Source organism: Populus nigra, chromosome 1 (genome assembly GCF_951802175.1).
Source record: "Populus nigra chromosome 1, ddPopNigr1.1, whole genome shotgun sequence".
Lineage (NCBI taxonomy): Eukaryota > Viridiplantae > Streptophyta > Magnoliopsida > Malpighiales > Salicaceae > Populus > Populus nigra.
Genome location: NC_084852.1, coordinates 17,394,757 through 17,408,026, shown reverse-complemented (window position 1 = coordinate 17,408,026; position 13,270 = coordinate 17,394,757). Strand labels below are relative to the sequence as shown.

Genomic DNA, 13,270 nt, shown 5'->3' with positions numbered 1-13,270 from the left:
GAGGGACCGCACTTCACCAAACCTAGCTATGATGGTGTCGCATTTTTTCGATTTTTTCAAGTGTTAGTTTCAACTTGGTATGCATATTTTACTATGTCATTGAATTTAGATATCTGAACTTATTTTGGTTTCACATTTACTTAGTGGAAGTCAAGTGTGCTTATATTTAGGGGCGTTCAAAACTGGTTTCGGTTCAGTTTGCACTAAAAACCCATCTGAAATGAATTTTTAATTTTTGAAAAATTTAATCAGAATTAAATTAAAAATTAATTCAACTCGAATTGTTTTAGTTTGGTTTGATATGTTTTTTTTTTTCTTTTAACAAACAAGGAATTTAATGGGTTTTTAATTGGGTTTTTTAATGGGCCTAAATTGGACCCTTTTAATTCTTAAATACAAGACCCTAAAATGATTTTTTTTATTAGACATATAACTAAACAAACTGATTTTATCTCACTTTTACATGATAATCAAGAATTATCTAATATAGAAAATTCAATCAACCCAAGCATTTATAGGAAGAATTCGTTGTTATGATTATGGTAAGAAGCCAATAGCAACGATCTACTCTAAGATTAGAGATGAACACAAATATTATGATAAAACGTAAAGAAGTCATATTTAAAAATCATCAAGATGTTAGAACGTTAAGAATTTAATATATAATAAATTAAATATTTTTAAAATATTGCCGCGGTGACATATTAGACGGTACATTTAAAAAAAAATTAAGAAGTCATATTTAACTCATGATCTAGGGTATGAACCTGTAATAACTATATAGAATTGAAATCCAAATAAATTAAGAAGTTCAATTCTAATAACCAAATATTCGAGGTCTAAAAATAAAAAAAAATCAATTAAGAAAAAGATCCAAAAAAATAACTCGAGCGGACCTAAATTTACGGCCCGTGCTATGCGGCGACCTGGACCAAATTGGTTCTAACATAAAAAATAAAAGATGCTTAGGTGATGCCAATGTATTAAAAGAAGAAAAGAAAATCTGAGATTCCAATCATTAACCTGGCTGAATCAATTAAATCGGGTTAATTTAAGAATATGATTAAAGAAATTAGCAAAGAATGAAAAATAAAAAGACTCGAGATAACCTGGTTTATTTATAAAATTAGTAAAAAATCCTATAGAAAGCGAAAAAAAATTTATGGATCTCAATCTTCAAATAAATCAAATGATAAAATTAAAAAAAAAATGAGCTTAAAAAAGAAAAGGAAAATGAAATATTTCCTTGTGCTATGCCGCAGACCGACTATTTTTGTTTAACCTTTTTAAAAAAGTAAAAAATAAAATGGAGATGGTGACATACTATACAATATTTTTTTTATAAAAAATATATTAAACAATCAATTTAATTTAATTAATTTTTTTAAAAAAAAGATAAATCTAACAAAGAACAACGAATAAAAAGAACCAGAATAACCCGGGTAATTTTTAAAATCAGTGAGAAATCCAATATAAAACAAAATAAATAAATTATGAAACTCAATATTTAATCAAATCAAATGCTTAATGACAAATCTTTTAAAAATAAGTTAAATTTTCAAATTTGTAACCTCATAAATCCTAGACCTGATATCAATCAAGAAGTTCAATTTAATATTAAAGGATGAAATTAAAAAAATATATATCAATTTAAAGAATTTGTCAAGGCAAATAAAAAAAACAATAAAAAAATGAAGATAAAATCTAAGATGTAAATATAATAAAAGAAGATAAAAGCAGGAAAAACAATCAATTTTAAAAACTATCCTAAAGGTTTTTAAAATAAAAACCTCACCAAAACCGTGAATCAGGGCAACCAAAATTACCCCACCAAATTTAGTGGTTTAAAGCCTATTTAAGGGAGCGTTTGGAAACGCGAACCAACCCGCGTTTCCAAAAAAATGAATTGTTTTTGCTAAAAATTAATTTTTTTTATATGTTTTGAATCGTTTTGATGTGTTGATTTCAAAAATAATTTTTTAAAAATAAAAAAAAAATCATTTTAATACAATTCAGTATAAAAAATACTTTAAAAAATAACCACAACTACATTCCCTAACAGGCCTAAGATCAGCTTGTGTGTGTCGAAGACCAACAGGAGAGTATTCAAGAAGTAATGGTCCAGGTTAGACTCATTGCTGACGTAAATGGCTGTCATTTTCCAGGTGGAGTCGTCGGAGAATGTATACTCCTGTACGAACCACCATCAATCCATGCCTGACCGGCTCAAACAGATAATATTTATTGAGTAAGCACTAGAGATCATATCCTTGGACAGGAGAATTGGAAAAAAATAATTAAAAATGATGCAGTTTTATCACTGGCAATGATTGCAAAAGTTGAACAAAATGCATTTGATTTCAACAGTGGTGTGATGATGCATAGGAATCCAGTCCTGCGAATCAATTTTCTTTTGATTGCAATTATTGAGAACATAAAAATAGAACTTAATGACACGCAATTATTGAGAAATTAAAGTTCCTGAAGAGGAAATTACCCTCCACGTTATCACAAACTATACAATACTAATCATGACCTGCACTTGTAGTACTTGTTGCACCCTCTGTTGTAATTGTTTGATGGTGGAGGCAGGCAGCTGCCTTGATAGGGTTCGCCTCTCTTAACCTTGCCACAGAATGCTGAGTCGGACCTCAAAACTCCAGGAGTAATATATTTGACAGCTCTAACAATTCTTCGACTTGTCTCTGACTCCATTGATAATTCTTCCTCTGCCATTTCATCACTACACTCTACCATGGAACCACTGTATTGCACTTGTTCAGTACTTGCTTGCATAGCAGCAACTCTAAACTGGGAGCTCAGTTCTACAAGGACTAGAACTAATAAGAAGGCTGCTAGAAAAAGTTGCAAGGAATAAATGTATCTGTTCCTCTTTGTTTCCATTTCTTGATCGCAAGTTCTCTTCCACTAGGCTTCCATTTTATCTAGTTGCTACTTAGTTCAGCTGTCTCTATCAAGACATTTTTCAATTATTGTGTACTCGCTACTTGTTTATAATCAAATTCACGTGAACCTAAAGCATTTTGATCCCACCAATAACTTTCTGTCATCTTTCTTTTGTTTTGTCTCAAATCCCTACAGATACTTATGTCTTCAGTCTTGACTTTGATAAAAGAAAGAAAACAACATAATTTTACTCAAGAAATCTGCCAAGGAAGATTTGAAGCCACATGCTAGCAAGTAGGCAAGTGGTGCAATCTTGCAGGAAATCAAAATATTCTTGATTTCCTAACTTTATCATCAATAAATTATTTTCAGGATTTCAATCTCTCAAATATGTGAAAATTATGAAGTTCTAAGGCCATGGAAATTATGATTTCTGTTTAATTGGTCATGTATATAATCAACGAATTGCTTACAATCTTAGCAGATAAAATGGAACCCGTTTTCTGAGGAATGATTGACAGTTCTATTAGACGATATTGAGGGGCACAGCAGATGGAGGCCAGTAGCCAAGGGCAGAAATACCAATGAGATTCATGTTGATTATGAAACTGCAATTATCATTTGATATTAAACGATGGATTAAAGCATTAAAAGGAACGAAGTTACACATCCATCAAAGAGTAAGTGCCACAACATGCCATTGCAATTTACACATTGATATTATTACCTCCTAAGGTCTGTTCTCAGGTAACCCCTCACTGCCAAACCATTCAGGATGCTTAGATCCATATATCTGATGTGCAGTCACCTCCTGGGTATCTCATCTCATGCGCTAGGGAAGGTCCATCAGGTTCAGATGCAAAGTCTACAAAATAGTTTGGATTTATTTCAAGACCACCTTTCTCAGTGTCAACATCTATCTGTAACATATGAGATCCTTTCTCCACGACTTCTGGATAAAACTGACGATCCCAAGTACTGAAAAGTGAGTTGGTGACATAAAGCCGCTTCCCGTCTAGACTCAGTTGAATCATTTGAGGCCCTCCTCTCAATCGATGTCCCTAAACAGAAATTATGAAGTTTATCAATCTGTACCACAATGCAAGTTAAGGTCTTTGGCAGAGACATAAATAAGCTCTAGGGAAGATATCCAAAACTAAAACATTATTCCATAAGTGTTTTTATGAGACAGAATCATACACGACAAATTGAGAGAAAAAATTTTGTTTTTCATTCCAAATTCCCAATTAATTAACTCCCACTGCACAATTGGTCCAGTGGAAAAATGTAGCATCATCAATGCATGAACACGGTAGTTGGAGGCTTGGTGTGTCATGATGTCCAGAAACGTAGCAGTTCCTTCTCTTTGACAAGAAAGTATGCCTAAAAGGCATATCAGCCTTTGCTGGTTCTAAAGTTTCCATACCAGATGATATAACTATTTGCTTCCTGGCAAATGCGCATATCTGGCATGAGCTCTTGGTGTGGAAAGTATTCGAAAGGCTGTGTGACACGTGAGGGATGGGCCAAATGCATTCTAGTATGGAAGGATAATCAGATTAACATGCATTTAAACTAGAATCCAACATTACAGTATTGTCAACAGAAATATAAAAATAATAGTAAAGCAGTTAAGAATTTTTAGTAGACAATTTAGATATAGGTTAGTACTTTAGATTTTTACAATGATCATACTAACCTGGATTTCTGGAACATCATACTGCCAGGTTTTTCCATCTTCACCCTCAGCAACTACTGGGCTTCCTTTTTGGATGAGCCCCCCAACCCAGACTTGTCCTTTCAGGACAGGATTTTTGGGGTCCTCAATGTTGTACTGTCTGACATCTCCATGCAGCCAGTTGACAAAATATAGAAACCGATCGTCAAGAGATAAGAGAAAATCAGTTATAAGCCCTGGCATTTCTGGAAGAATCCAGTTTTGCACCTTCAATGGTTTCACTGATATTGCCAACTGAAAAGACAAATGGGGATCGCCAAGTATTTTGGCAATGGAGTCATTTTAGAATGACATTATCCAACAAACAGTAATGCTATCCACAAGGAAAACAAGCATCTTATCTACCATTTGCATACCTCATGGCTCCATGATTCATCAGGGGTCTTGAAAAATCGTACCATGTTACTTGTTAAGGCACATCCAACAAACCCTGTATCTTTAGAAGGATTGTGAAGGAACCTTATCTGCAAATCAGTCAAACAGGGATATATCAGAGATTTTATTTGAAGAGTCACGATGCCTTGCAGCAATGATGACAATATATAAACAAAAGTGAGTTTGTGCATGCATCATAAGCAAAGAAACGTTGCCCATATCTAAATCATAGTAATCAACATATTGATCTAAAGAAATCACCTCCAAGGGCAAGAGTCCAGTACTGCCAAGATCTAATGTCTGTTTCAGTTCACCATTAGGCCAACTGTAGACATGCAAATGCCTCCCATAAAGACCATCTGAAACATGTTGCGGATTGAAGCCTTTAGTGAAGGCTGCAGGAGCTCCCCATGAGGAGCTAATCATGGTGTTGTGTCGAGGTTGGTACCAGAAATCATAACCAAATGTCGGACTGTGCCCTGGTTTCTCCCACCTAATGATCATGAAGATGATTTAAAGGTTACAAATCACATTTTTCATACTCTTCAGTGAAATTTGCATCTCAGCACACTTTCAAGAACACTAAAGGTAAAGTTGATACATAATCAACCCAATTTCAAGTGTCTGGAAAACATTTTTTTAGTTATTTAGTACCAGTAGAGTGAATTAAGTGAATCAAACCAAACATATGCGTTAACCAAAGCGAAAGAGTTAAAGAGGAAGCTGCTTAGGTTAGGGGCATGGACAAATACCTCCCCTTTACGTTGAATTCTGAATCAAGTAGAAGAAATCCATTTCCCTCTGCGTTTCCATCTTTATCTCCAAGGCATGATACCATGATATCTCCAGAAGCAAGGCAATGGGATGTGTGTGGATAAGCTAATCCTGTCTTATTTACAATATCCGCAGGCTCAACAACTTTATGCAATGAGGGAGCCCTTGGATCTTTTAGTGTGTCAATTGCATATATGCGACCAGATCTGTTGGAAATAGATAGCATAAGAAACTTATTGAGTGTTTGGTTTAAAAAGTTAAATGATTGATGATCTTTAGATGGCAGAGATATCTGACTGGAATAAAAAGGAAACTTGATATTCAAAGAACTGATTCAAAGTCATGGATTTCAAAGCATGCTTCAGCTTTCAGATACAAGTGGCAAGTAATGAGTATAAAAAAACAATGGAGTATTTCAGTTGGTACCACTGCATGACATTTTTTGAAATGAAATCTTAAGAACTTCAACGCACTCATGAATGCTCACGACCCAACTCTTGCTTGATAATTCTTAAACAGCATGGTTAATTTTTTAATCTAAGAATTAATTCTTATATTTGTTTTGATTTTATACCATGAAAGCATCCTCCAATAACAATGTTAGTACTTGTGTTTGTTGGTTCAATGCCAAAATCTACGTGCATAGTTCCTAGTTTTCTACAATGCAACTCTCTTCTTGTCCAGATTAAAATTCGAAAATATAAAATAAACTGCAGTATCTTACATCAATGAAGGAAGGATCAGATAACGCCTGGCTGCTGATGGATCTCCATGACAAGAGCTACAAGAATTCCACCCTGAATGATGTAGTTCATCTCCTAAGTTTGGCATAGGTAGCCTGTGGATAACTTTCGAATAATTAGGTGAGTTGGGATCTACATCCACTGTGGCTAGATAATCAGGCTTCTCTATTCCCGTTCCTGTATAGATATTTAAAAAATTAAATTCCTTATCATCACTTATTTTCCATGAGCTTGTCAAAAATGATAATATTAAGGAGTGAAGATAAAACTCGGGAACATTAATTCATTTAAAATTGATCCATCAATAAAGGAAGCAGCTTTAAGAGGCATACATTAGAAACTGTAGCAAGTATTTAAATGTAAATATCAAGTTGTTAAGCCATGCAAATCAAGAACAGGCTTACATCTCACAATATTCTGCTAAAATCTGAGGTTTACTGTATAAAACTAAACATGTGGTGTTTTCAAAAGGAAGAGATAAAAGTCCATTAACATATAGAATTAAAGTGTTCCTATATTTCTTGTAAAGAAAATGTTGTAAGCATGCACTAGACAAAATCATTTTCATTAATAGGAGATACTACTTTCCTAGACCAAACACTTAAGTCCAAAAAAAGGCGAAAACCATAATCATGTTTCCTTAAAAGCAGCAGCAGCAGAAGAGCATTCCCTGGAGGAAATGTATTTCTACATCATATGATGGACCAGCATATCCCAGGTACTGGAGGAAATCTTTGATCGAAATGAAAAGGCAAATAAATTCCCAGTATCCCTATAGCTCACTTTCTCTGTCTATAAACAAAAGCAACTGTGAACAAGAAAGATTCACAATAGTATTCTTTTGACCCCACCAAAATTGAAGTTTCACCAATTATATGCACAAAGCTCCATAAATTAACTTGATCAGAGATCATATCCAAGAAAGTTAAAGGGGAAAAAAATCACAAAGAACATAAATTTTGGTGACAGTTTGAAGATATACACTGCTTATCAAGATCTGAAGCCACAACAAAATTTTCCCAGAAAAAGAAACCAAGAAAACCACTCTCATCCATCAAGAAGGAAACTTCAAGAAACTCCAAAGAAAAAGAATCAAGCACAAAAAGATCACAACTAAAACAAATAATGGGAAAGAAAAATAAATAAAGTTAACAACAACAACAATTACCAGCGTAAACACAAGTGACATAAATAAGGGACTCTCTTGGACCAGACATGGCTTCAAGTGGGCTAGCATAACCTGGTCCTTTCTTGCAGCATCCATGTCCATGAGCACTCACCACTTCTGTCCCTGTAGCCATCTCTCTCTCTTTCTCTCTGTGGATGATGACGGTGAGCAGCAAGAACCAAGAAGTTTCAAGTTTATAACACAAAATAGTGTTTTTTTTTTTTGTAATATCACACAAAATAGTTAAGTCATGCAATCTTACTTGAGAGGAACAGAACTCCCATCTAACGTGTTGCTGTTTCTATTTATTTTTGCTGAAACTGAGGTGGCAGTCCATTTTTTTTTTTTAATTGAATTTAGCCTCCTATTGATACCTTTGTTGAATGTGTCCAGGGGGGATGCATCTGTTCGCCTTACCTAGTTTTTTTTTTTTTTTCCTAATTGAAGTGTTTTTTTATATTTTAATGAAGTATGTTTTTCAAAAATATATTTGTTTAAAAATATATTAAAATATTTTTTATTTTTAATATCAATATCTTAAAATAATTAAAAAATATTAAAAATATTTTAATATGATATTTTTAAGCTAAATATATTTTTAAAACATATTTAAACACAATTATAAACAAAAATAAATTGTCTCTTATATGAAAGTTTATTATTGTCATTTGCAAAATCTTTTGAACTAGTTACTGGGAGTAAAACGATTTTTTCAATATGACACAATTATTTTTTACAAATTATACAAGGTAAAATTGATTATTTTATATAGTAAAAGTATGTATTTAACCTTAAAATAAAATAACTTAATGTTTATTATTGAAGTATATTTTTGTATTTTTAATTTTTTATAATATTTTAATTACTTTGATGCTTTTAAAAACAAAACCAACAAATTTTCACCCAAGACTAATTTTTTTTATTTATCATTTTACATTGTTTTTTATTGTAAATTTCAAGAGTACTCATGAGCATTTTTGCAAATTACATTTATTAAATATAATTTTTTTTAAAAAAATAGTTGGTGTGTATTGTACACATGTCAACATGTGGACAACCCTACTTTGTTCAGGCAGCACACGAGGGGTTGTCTGAAAATCAAATGTCATCTTTTGAGGTGGCATTTAAAAGGTCTCGGCATTCCTAACTCGACGAGACGGCACGTGTTTTGAGATTCATAACAGTTTGGCATCAGCGAATATTTCTTCCCCCTTCTTCTCTCTCTTCCCGTCTAGATTTTTGCAATGGTCCCTTAAAAATTCAAGAATAGCCCTTTAATTTGTTGATTTTTCATGTTTGGTCTATTTTCTTTTTATTATGATTTTTTATTTTGAATAATTTATAAAATTGGCATGTCTTCTCAATTTCATCCCTCTTAAATTTTTTTATCTTTTAAATTTGGTCCCTATTTTTTTAATTCTTATTGTTTTATTTGAAATTATTTTTTTAATTGATTTTGTTTTACAATTTCACCCTTTTTTGGTTTTTTTTTCTTATCAAATTTAATCCCAATTTTTTTTATTTCCAATTTTTTTTGCTTTGACAAGTTTTTAAAATTTTTATTTTTAAATTGGTTCATGATAAACTTCTTGATTGAACCTAGATCCAGGGTTGTATGGATTGCGAGTTTTAAAGATTTGACCAGGTTTAGGATGTTTTTCCAGATTTGCTTGGTTTTTTTTCTTTTTCTAAGCTAATTTTTTCCCTATTTTATCCTATAGTGTTTATTCAATTGAAGATTGGGTTTTTTTTTTTTTAGCTTGCTTTCTATGTGGAATTTTTTGCTTGTCTTAAAAAATACCTAATTATCTTAGGTCTTTTTGTTTATCGTTCTTTGTTAGGTTTTTCTTTTAAATTTTGTTCTCATTCTTTTCAATGCTATTTATTTTATTTGATATAATTTTTTAATTTAATTTTTTCTCTAGAATTTTCCACTTATTTTAATAATGACCCGAACTTTCTTGGTTTTTTTTTAATTGTTGCTTTTTGTTGGATTTACTTTGACTAATCAATATTAAATTGGTTAGGAATTGAGCTTATTGATTCGGCTCGGATCTAGGATTTAATTGGTTGTGAGTTTGAGACCTTTGCCAAGGTTTAGATGGTTCTCCTAGTTTTTTGAGTTCGTTTCTCTTTTTTAAAGTTAATGTTTTTTTAGTTTTATCATTCAACATTTATATTATTAGTGATTAGGCTTTGTTTTTTTATTTGCCTTTTATATGATATTTTAACCCTGAATTTCTTGTCATTTCCCTTAATTTTTCTCCATATATCAACATTTTTTTCCTGGTGATGTTTATGCCTCGAGTCATTTAAAATAAATAAATTAAAACACGTTCGAGTTATAAAATTACAAATATTTTTCAATTTAATCATCTTCTATTTTTTTATCTTTCAAATTCAATCATCATTTTTTTATTGTTATTTGTTTTGTTTGTGATCTTTTATTAGTTTTTTTTTTATAATTTCATCCTCCATGAGGTTTTTTTTCTATTAAATTTTATCCTTATTTTTATATTGCTATTTTTTTTTCTTTTGCAAGTTTTTAAAAGTGATATTTTTTTTTATGATTTCATCCTTCAAAATTAAATTGGTTGCCTAGTCAAAAAACAATTTATATATATAAAAGCAAATATGTAAACCCTCATGATTAAATATGTAATTTTTTTTAAAATTTAAGATTATGTATGTAAAGAAAGTATTAGTAAGGGAAATAATATTATCACAAGGAAAGTAATAAAAGTCTCGAAGGAAATGATAAGATTCTAAACTTGAAATAAAAAGCGTAATACTTGATTGAAAAAAAAATTAAAATAAGAAGGAAATGTCATGGATAAGAGTGAAAATTCTATAATTTATTTAGCATGCAAACCCAGACTAAATAATTGAAAACTAGTGTATGGAAATACCGATTGCAAACCCTTAAAAAATCTGAAAATAAAATAAACAAAAAATAAATAAACAAATTTACATATGTGATAAATAGGTGATAAAAAGAAAGAATGACATGAAAAAAATGTTAGTGTAAACCTCGATTAAAAACCAATAACGATATTGTGAAACGGTAATAAGCCTGTAAATAAACTAAACAATGAAAAAATAAAATAACACATTTTGAAATAAGAAAATGATCTTGAGGATTTAAAAATAATTAATAAGATACATGGAAGGATGAAACAAGAAAAATCAGATTTTGGTGTAAAATCACTTACCAACCAAATCTAAATTATCAAGTATAACTCTTAATTTGATCGTCGGATCGAGCAAAAACATTATGAGGGATCTCCTGACACATTTTCCTATCTTAGGTTAAGATCTTAGGGCAATCAGAGTTGAGAAAGCCATACAAAATGTCAATAGCCAGGCATAAAATAACATATAGGCTCATTAATGACATTTTGATAAATAAACTCAAAAACACTTGAAATTCAGCTTCTTATTCTTCTATAAACTGCAAGCAAGAACTAGAAAAGAAAGGAAGAAGAGAAAAAAAATGTTGAGAACATCTACCATTAAAACACCTTGAGAGAAACCAGAAATTGAGGCAAGATTGTGAGGGAATGAGTGATTAAACACAATTAAGATAAGATTTAAGAAAAAAAATAAAGCGAGGAAAAGGAACATGGAGAGAGGGATCATGACATAAAAAAAAAAGGAGCAAAAAAACTTTGACTAGTTAACATTTAAAATATATTATCGAAGGGTAAGATGTTATAAACTCGTTTGTACAAGTTAAAGTGAAGATTAAAGAAGTTTATGCAAAAATCTTAAATTTTAAATTAAGTTTTTTAGATGAGAAAATTAAGGAAATGAGAAATTGTAATAGTGTGATGTTTTTTTTTTTTTGATGTAATAGGATGTAAATGGTTTTAAATGACACGTTTGATAAAGAAAATTTGGTGTTTTGTTAAGCATAATGGTTAGCCACCTAAGAGGAAAATGAAAAGGGATGAGAGCCAAATAAATGTTATTGATTTATGTGTGCTTGGAATGTGTTGAAGATGATTTGAAATGAATTTATTTATTTGGTTTAATTGAATTTAAATGTCTAGTGTGCTTAGGAATAATAATTTAAAGGAGGTTAGCATAATTGACAAGGAATTTGCATGAATTGATTGTGTTAGCATGTAATGGAAAGAAGTATGAGGTGAGAATGATTTTTTAACTTGTTAGTAGAGAAATTATTAATATACCTTTAAGAAGGGTTTATGAATAAAATTAACTGAAATTGGATAAATGGTGAGGAAGAACAATTTGTATACTAAGTATGTAAATAATGATTTTATCCCTTATATGTTTTTTTTAAAAAAAGTGCTTGTGAATTAAAAAAAAAAAAGAATTTAAAATAAGAGTTCTTTGAGTCAATGAATGAAATGACTTATCTTATATCTTATTGATACAAGCAAGACTTCGAGAGTGGGACCCATTGGAAGAGCAGGTTGCTGGCCATCGCTTCATCTTTTTATTTTGAAGTTAATTATTATTTTGTTGTACCATAAATACAAAAACAGTTATTAAACGAACGCAGCTCAGAATTCAATGGTGTCGGTGATTAGAAGGAATGTTTAATAAAATATAAAAAACAATGAGTAATATTATTATATGTACAAATTAATGTGATGATTACTATTTCTTGTTTAATTAATTGTAGGGCTCACTCTTTCTTTCTTCCTTTTTTTTTTTTTTTTATTATCGTGGGTGTCCGGGCCAGCTTGCGCGCACCTCGACTAATCCCACGGGCCATGAAGTTAACGACCATGTAAGCCTCCAGTGGCCATCATATGAGCAGCCATAAGGTTTGAACCTGAGACCTAAGAGGGAGCAAACCCTTTAGTCCCAAACTCTTACCACTAGGCCACCACCTAGATGGTTGGGCTCACTCTTTATATCTCATCAGGTGTCACACTAACATTTAATCTTAAAAAATAGATTTGGATCTTTAATCTTAAAAAATAGATTTGGATCTGTTTTTTACTTGACGTTTTGAATTCAAATTTGAGATTAATATCTAAATAAATATATTTTTTAATGCACGATGTGAAGATGTATCATCAAAGCCCTTATAAGAGAAAAAAAATTAGTTTGAGTTGACGAAAAATATTAAATAACTCATTTAAGATAACCAGACGGTGGTGGTTTTAAGGTCAATAGGATATATATATATATATATATATATATATATATATATATATATATATATATATATATATGTGTTATGTTATGTTATGTTAAGGTTGCCTAAAAATAACCAACGGTCGTATTTGCTTTGGAGCGTGAGAGCTGTACAGATAAGTGGGTCGAAAGGGATGGGACATGGACGTGGGTTGGAAAAAATGTACTCTTTTATTAGTCATCAGATAGAGGACTACAATCAAGATGTTAAAAACACATTTTTTACACGGCACGAAAAATATAAAATAAACTCGGATCGTAAAAACGGATCGTAAAATCGTAAAAACATAAGAAATTTTAAAATACATTAAAAAAATAAAAAATTCATGCTACAAATAAAAAATCATACAAAGTTTGGCAGTCTTGTTACTTATTTCTAGAGCAATTACTTTA

At 31.1% G+C, this 13,270-nt stretch overlaps 2 protein-coding genes across 4 annotated transcripts; both read right to left on the bottom strand.

The window, feature by feature from the left end:
- Positions 1 to 2,529: 2,529 nt before the first annotated feature.
- LOC133671420 (protein RALF-like 32) lies at positions 2,530 to 2,904 on the bottom strand. Its single transcript, XM_062092218.1, has one exon. It carries the CDS (start codon positions 2,902 to 2,904, stop codon positions 2,530 to 2,532), a length of 375 nt encoding a protein of 124 aa, XP_061948202.1.
- Positions 2,731 to 8,067, bottom strand: LOC133673997 (selenium-binding protein 1-like). Of its 3 annotated transcripts, none has more exons than XR_009835103.1 (8): positions 7,706 to 8,002; positions 6,519 to 6,714; positions 5,773 to 6,000; positions 5,282 to 5,513; positions 5,002 to 5,109; positions 4,607 to 4,879; positions 3,635 to 3,968; positions 2,731 to 2,825 (listed from the first exon to the last, which is right to left on the bottom strand). XR_009835103.1 is itself a non-coding variant. In XM_062094969.1 (8 exons), exons 2-8 carry the CDS (start codon positions 7,836 to 7,838, stop codon positions 3,687 to 3,689), a joined length of 1,452 nt encoding a protein of 483 aa, XP_061950953.1. In that variant the 5' UTR covers positions 7,839 to 7,854; positions 7,968 to 8,067; the 3' UTR covers positions 3,504 to 3,686. The 3 variants fall into 3 exon arrangements, 2 of the variants coding, with proteins under 2 accessions (XP_061950953.1, XP_061950947.1); XM_062094969.1 differs by lacking the exon at positions 2,731 to 2,825 and having other exon boundaries at positions 3,504 to 3,968; positions 7,706 to 7,854; positions 7,968 to 8,067; XM_062094963.1 differs by lacking the exon at positions 2,731 to 2,825 and having other exon boundaries at positions 3,504 to 3,968.
- Between the last annotated feature and the right edge of the window lie 5,203 nt (positions 8,068 to 13,270).

Coding starts and splice junctions, on each gene's coding strand:
- LOC133671420 (XM_062092218.1), bottom strand. CDS start 2,904: ATGGAAACAAAGAGGAACAGATACATTTATTCCTTGCAACTTTTTCTA.
- LOC133673997 (XM_062094969.1), bottom strand. CDS start 7,838: ATGGCTACAGGGACAGAAGTGGTGAGTGCTCATGGACATGGATGCTGC. Junction 6,001..6,518: donor CTGATCCTTCCTTCATTGAT/GTAAGATACTGC, acceptor TATTTCCAACAG/ATCTGGTCGCATATATGCAA. Junction 5,110..5,281: donor CTGGACTCTTGCCCTTGGAG/GTGATTTCTTTA, acceptor ACTGATTTGCAG/ATAAGGTTCCTTCACAATCC.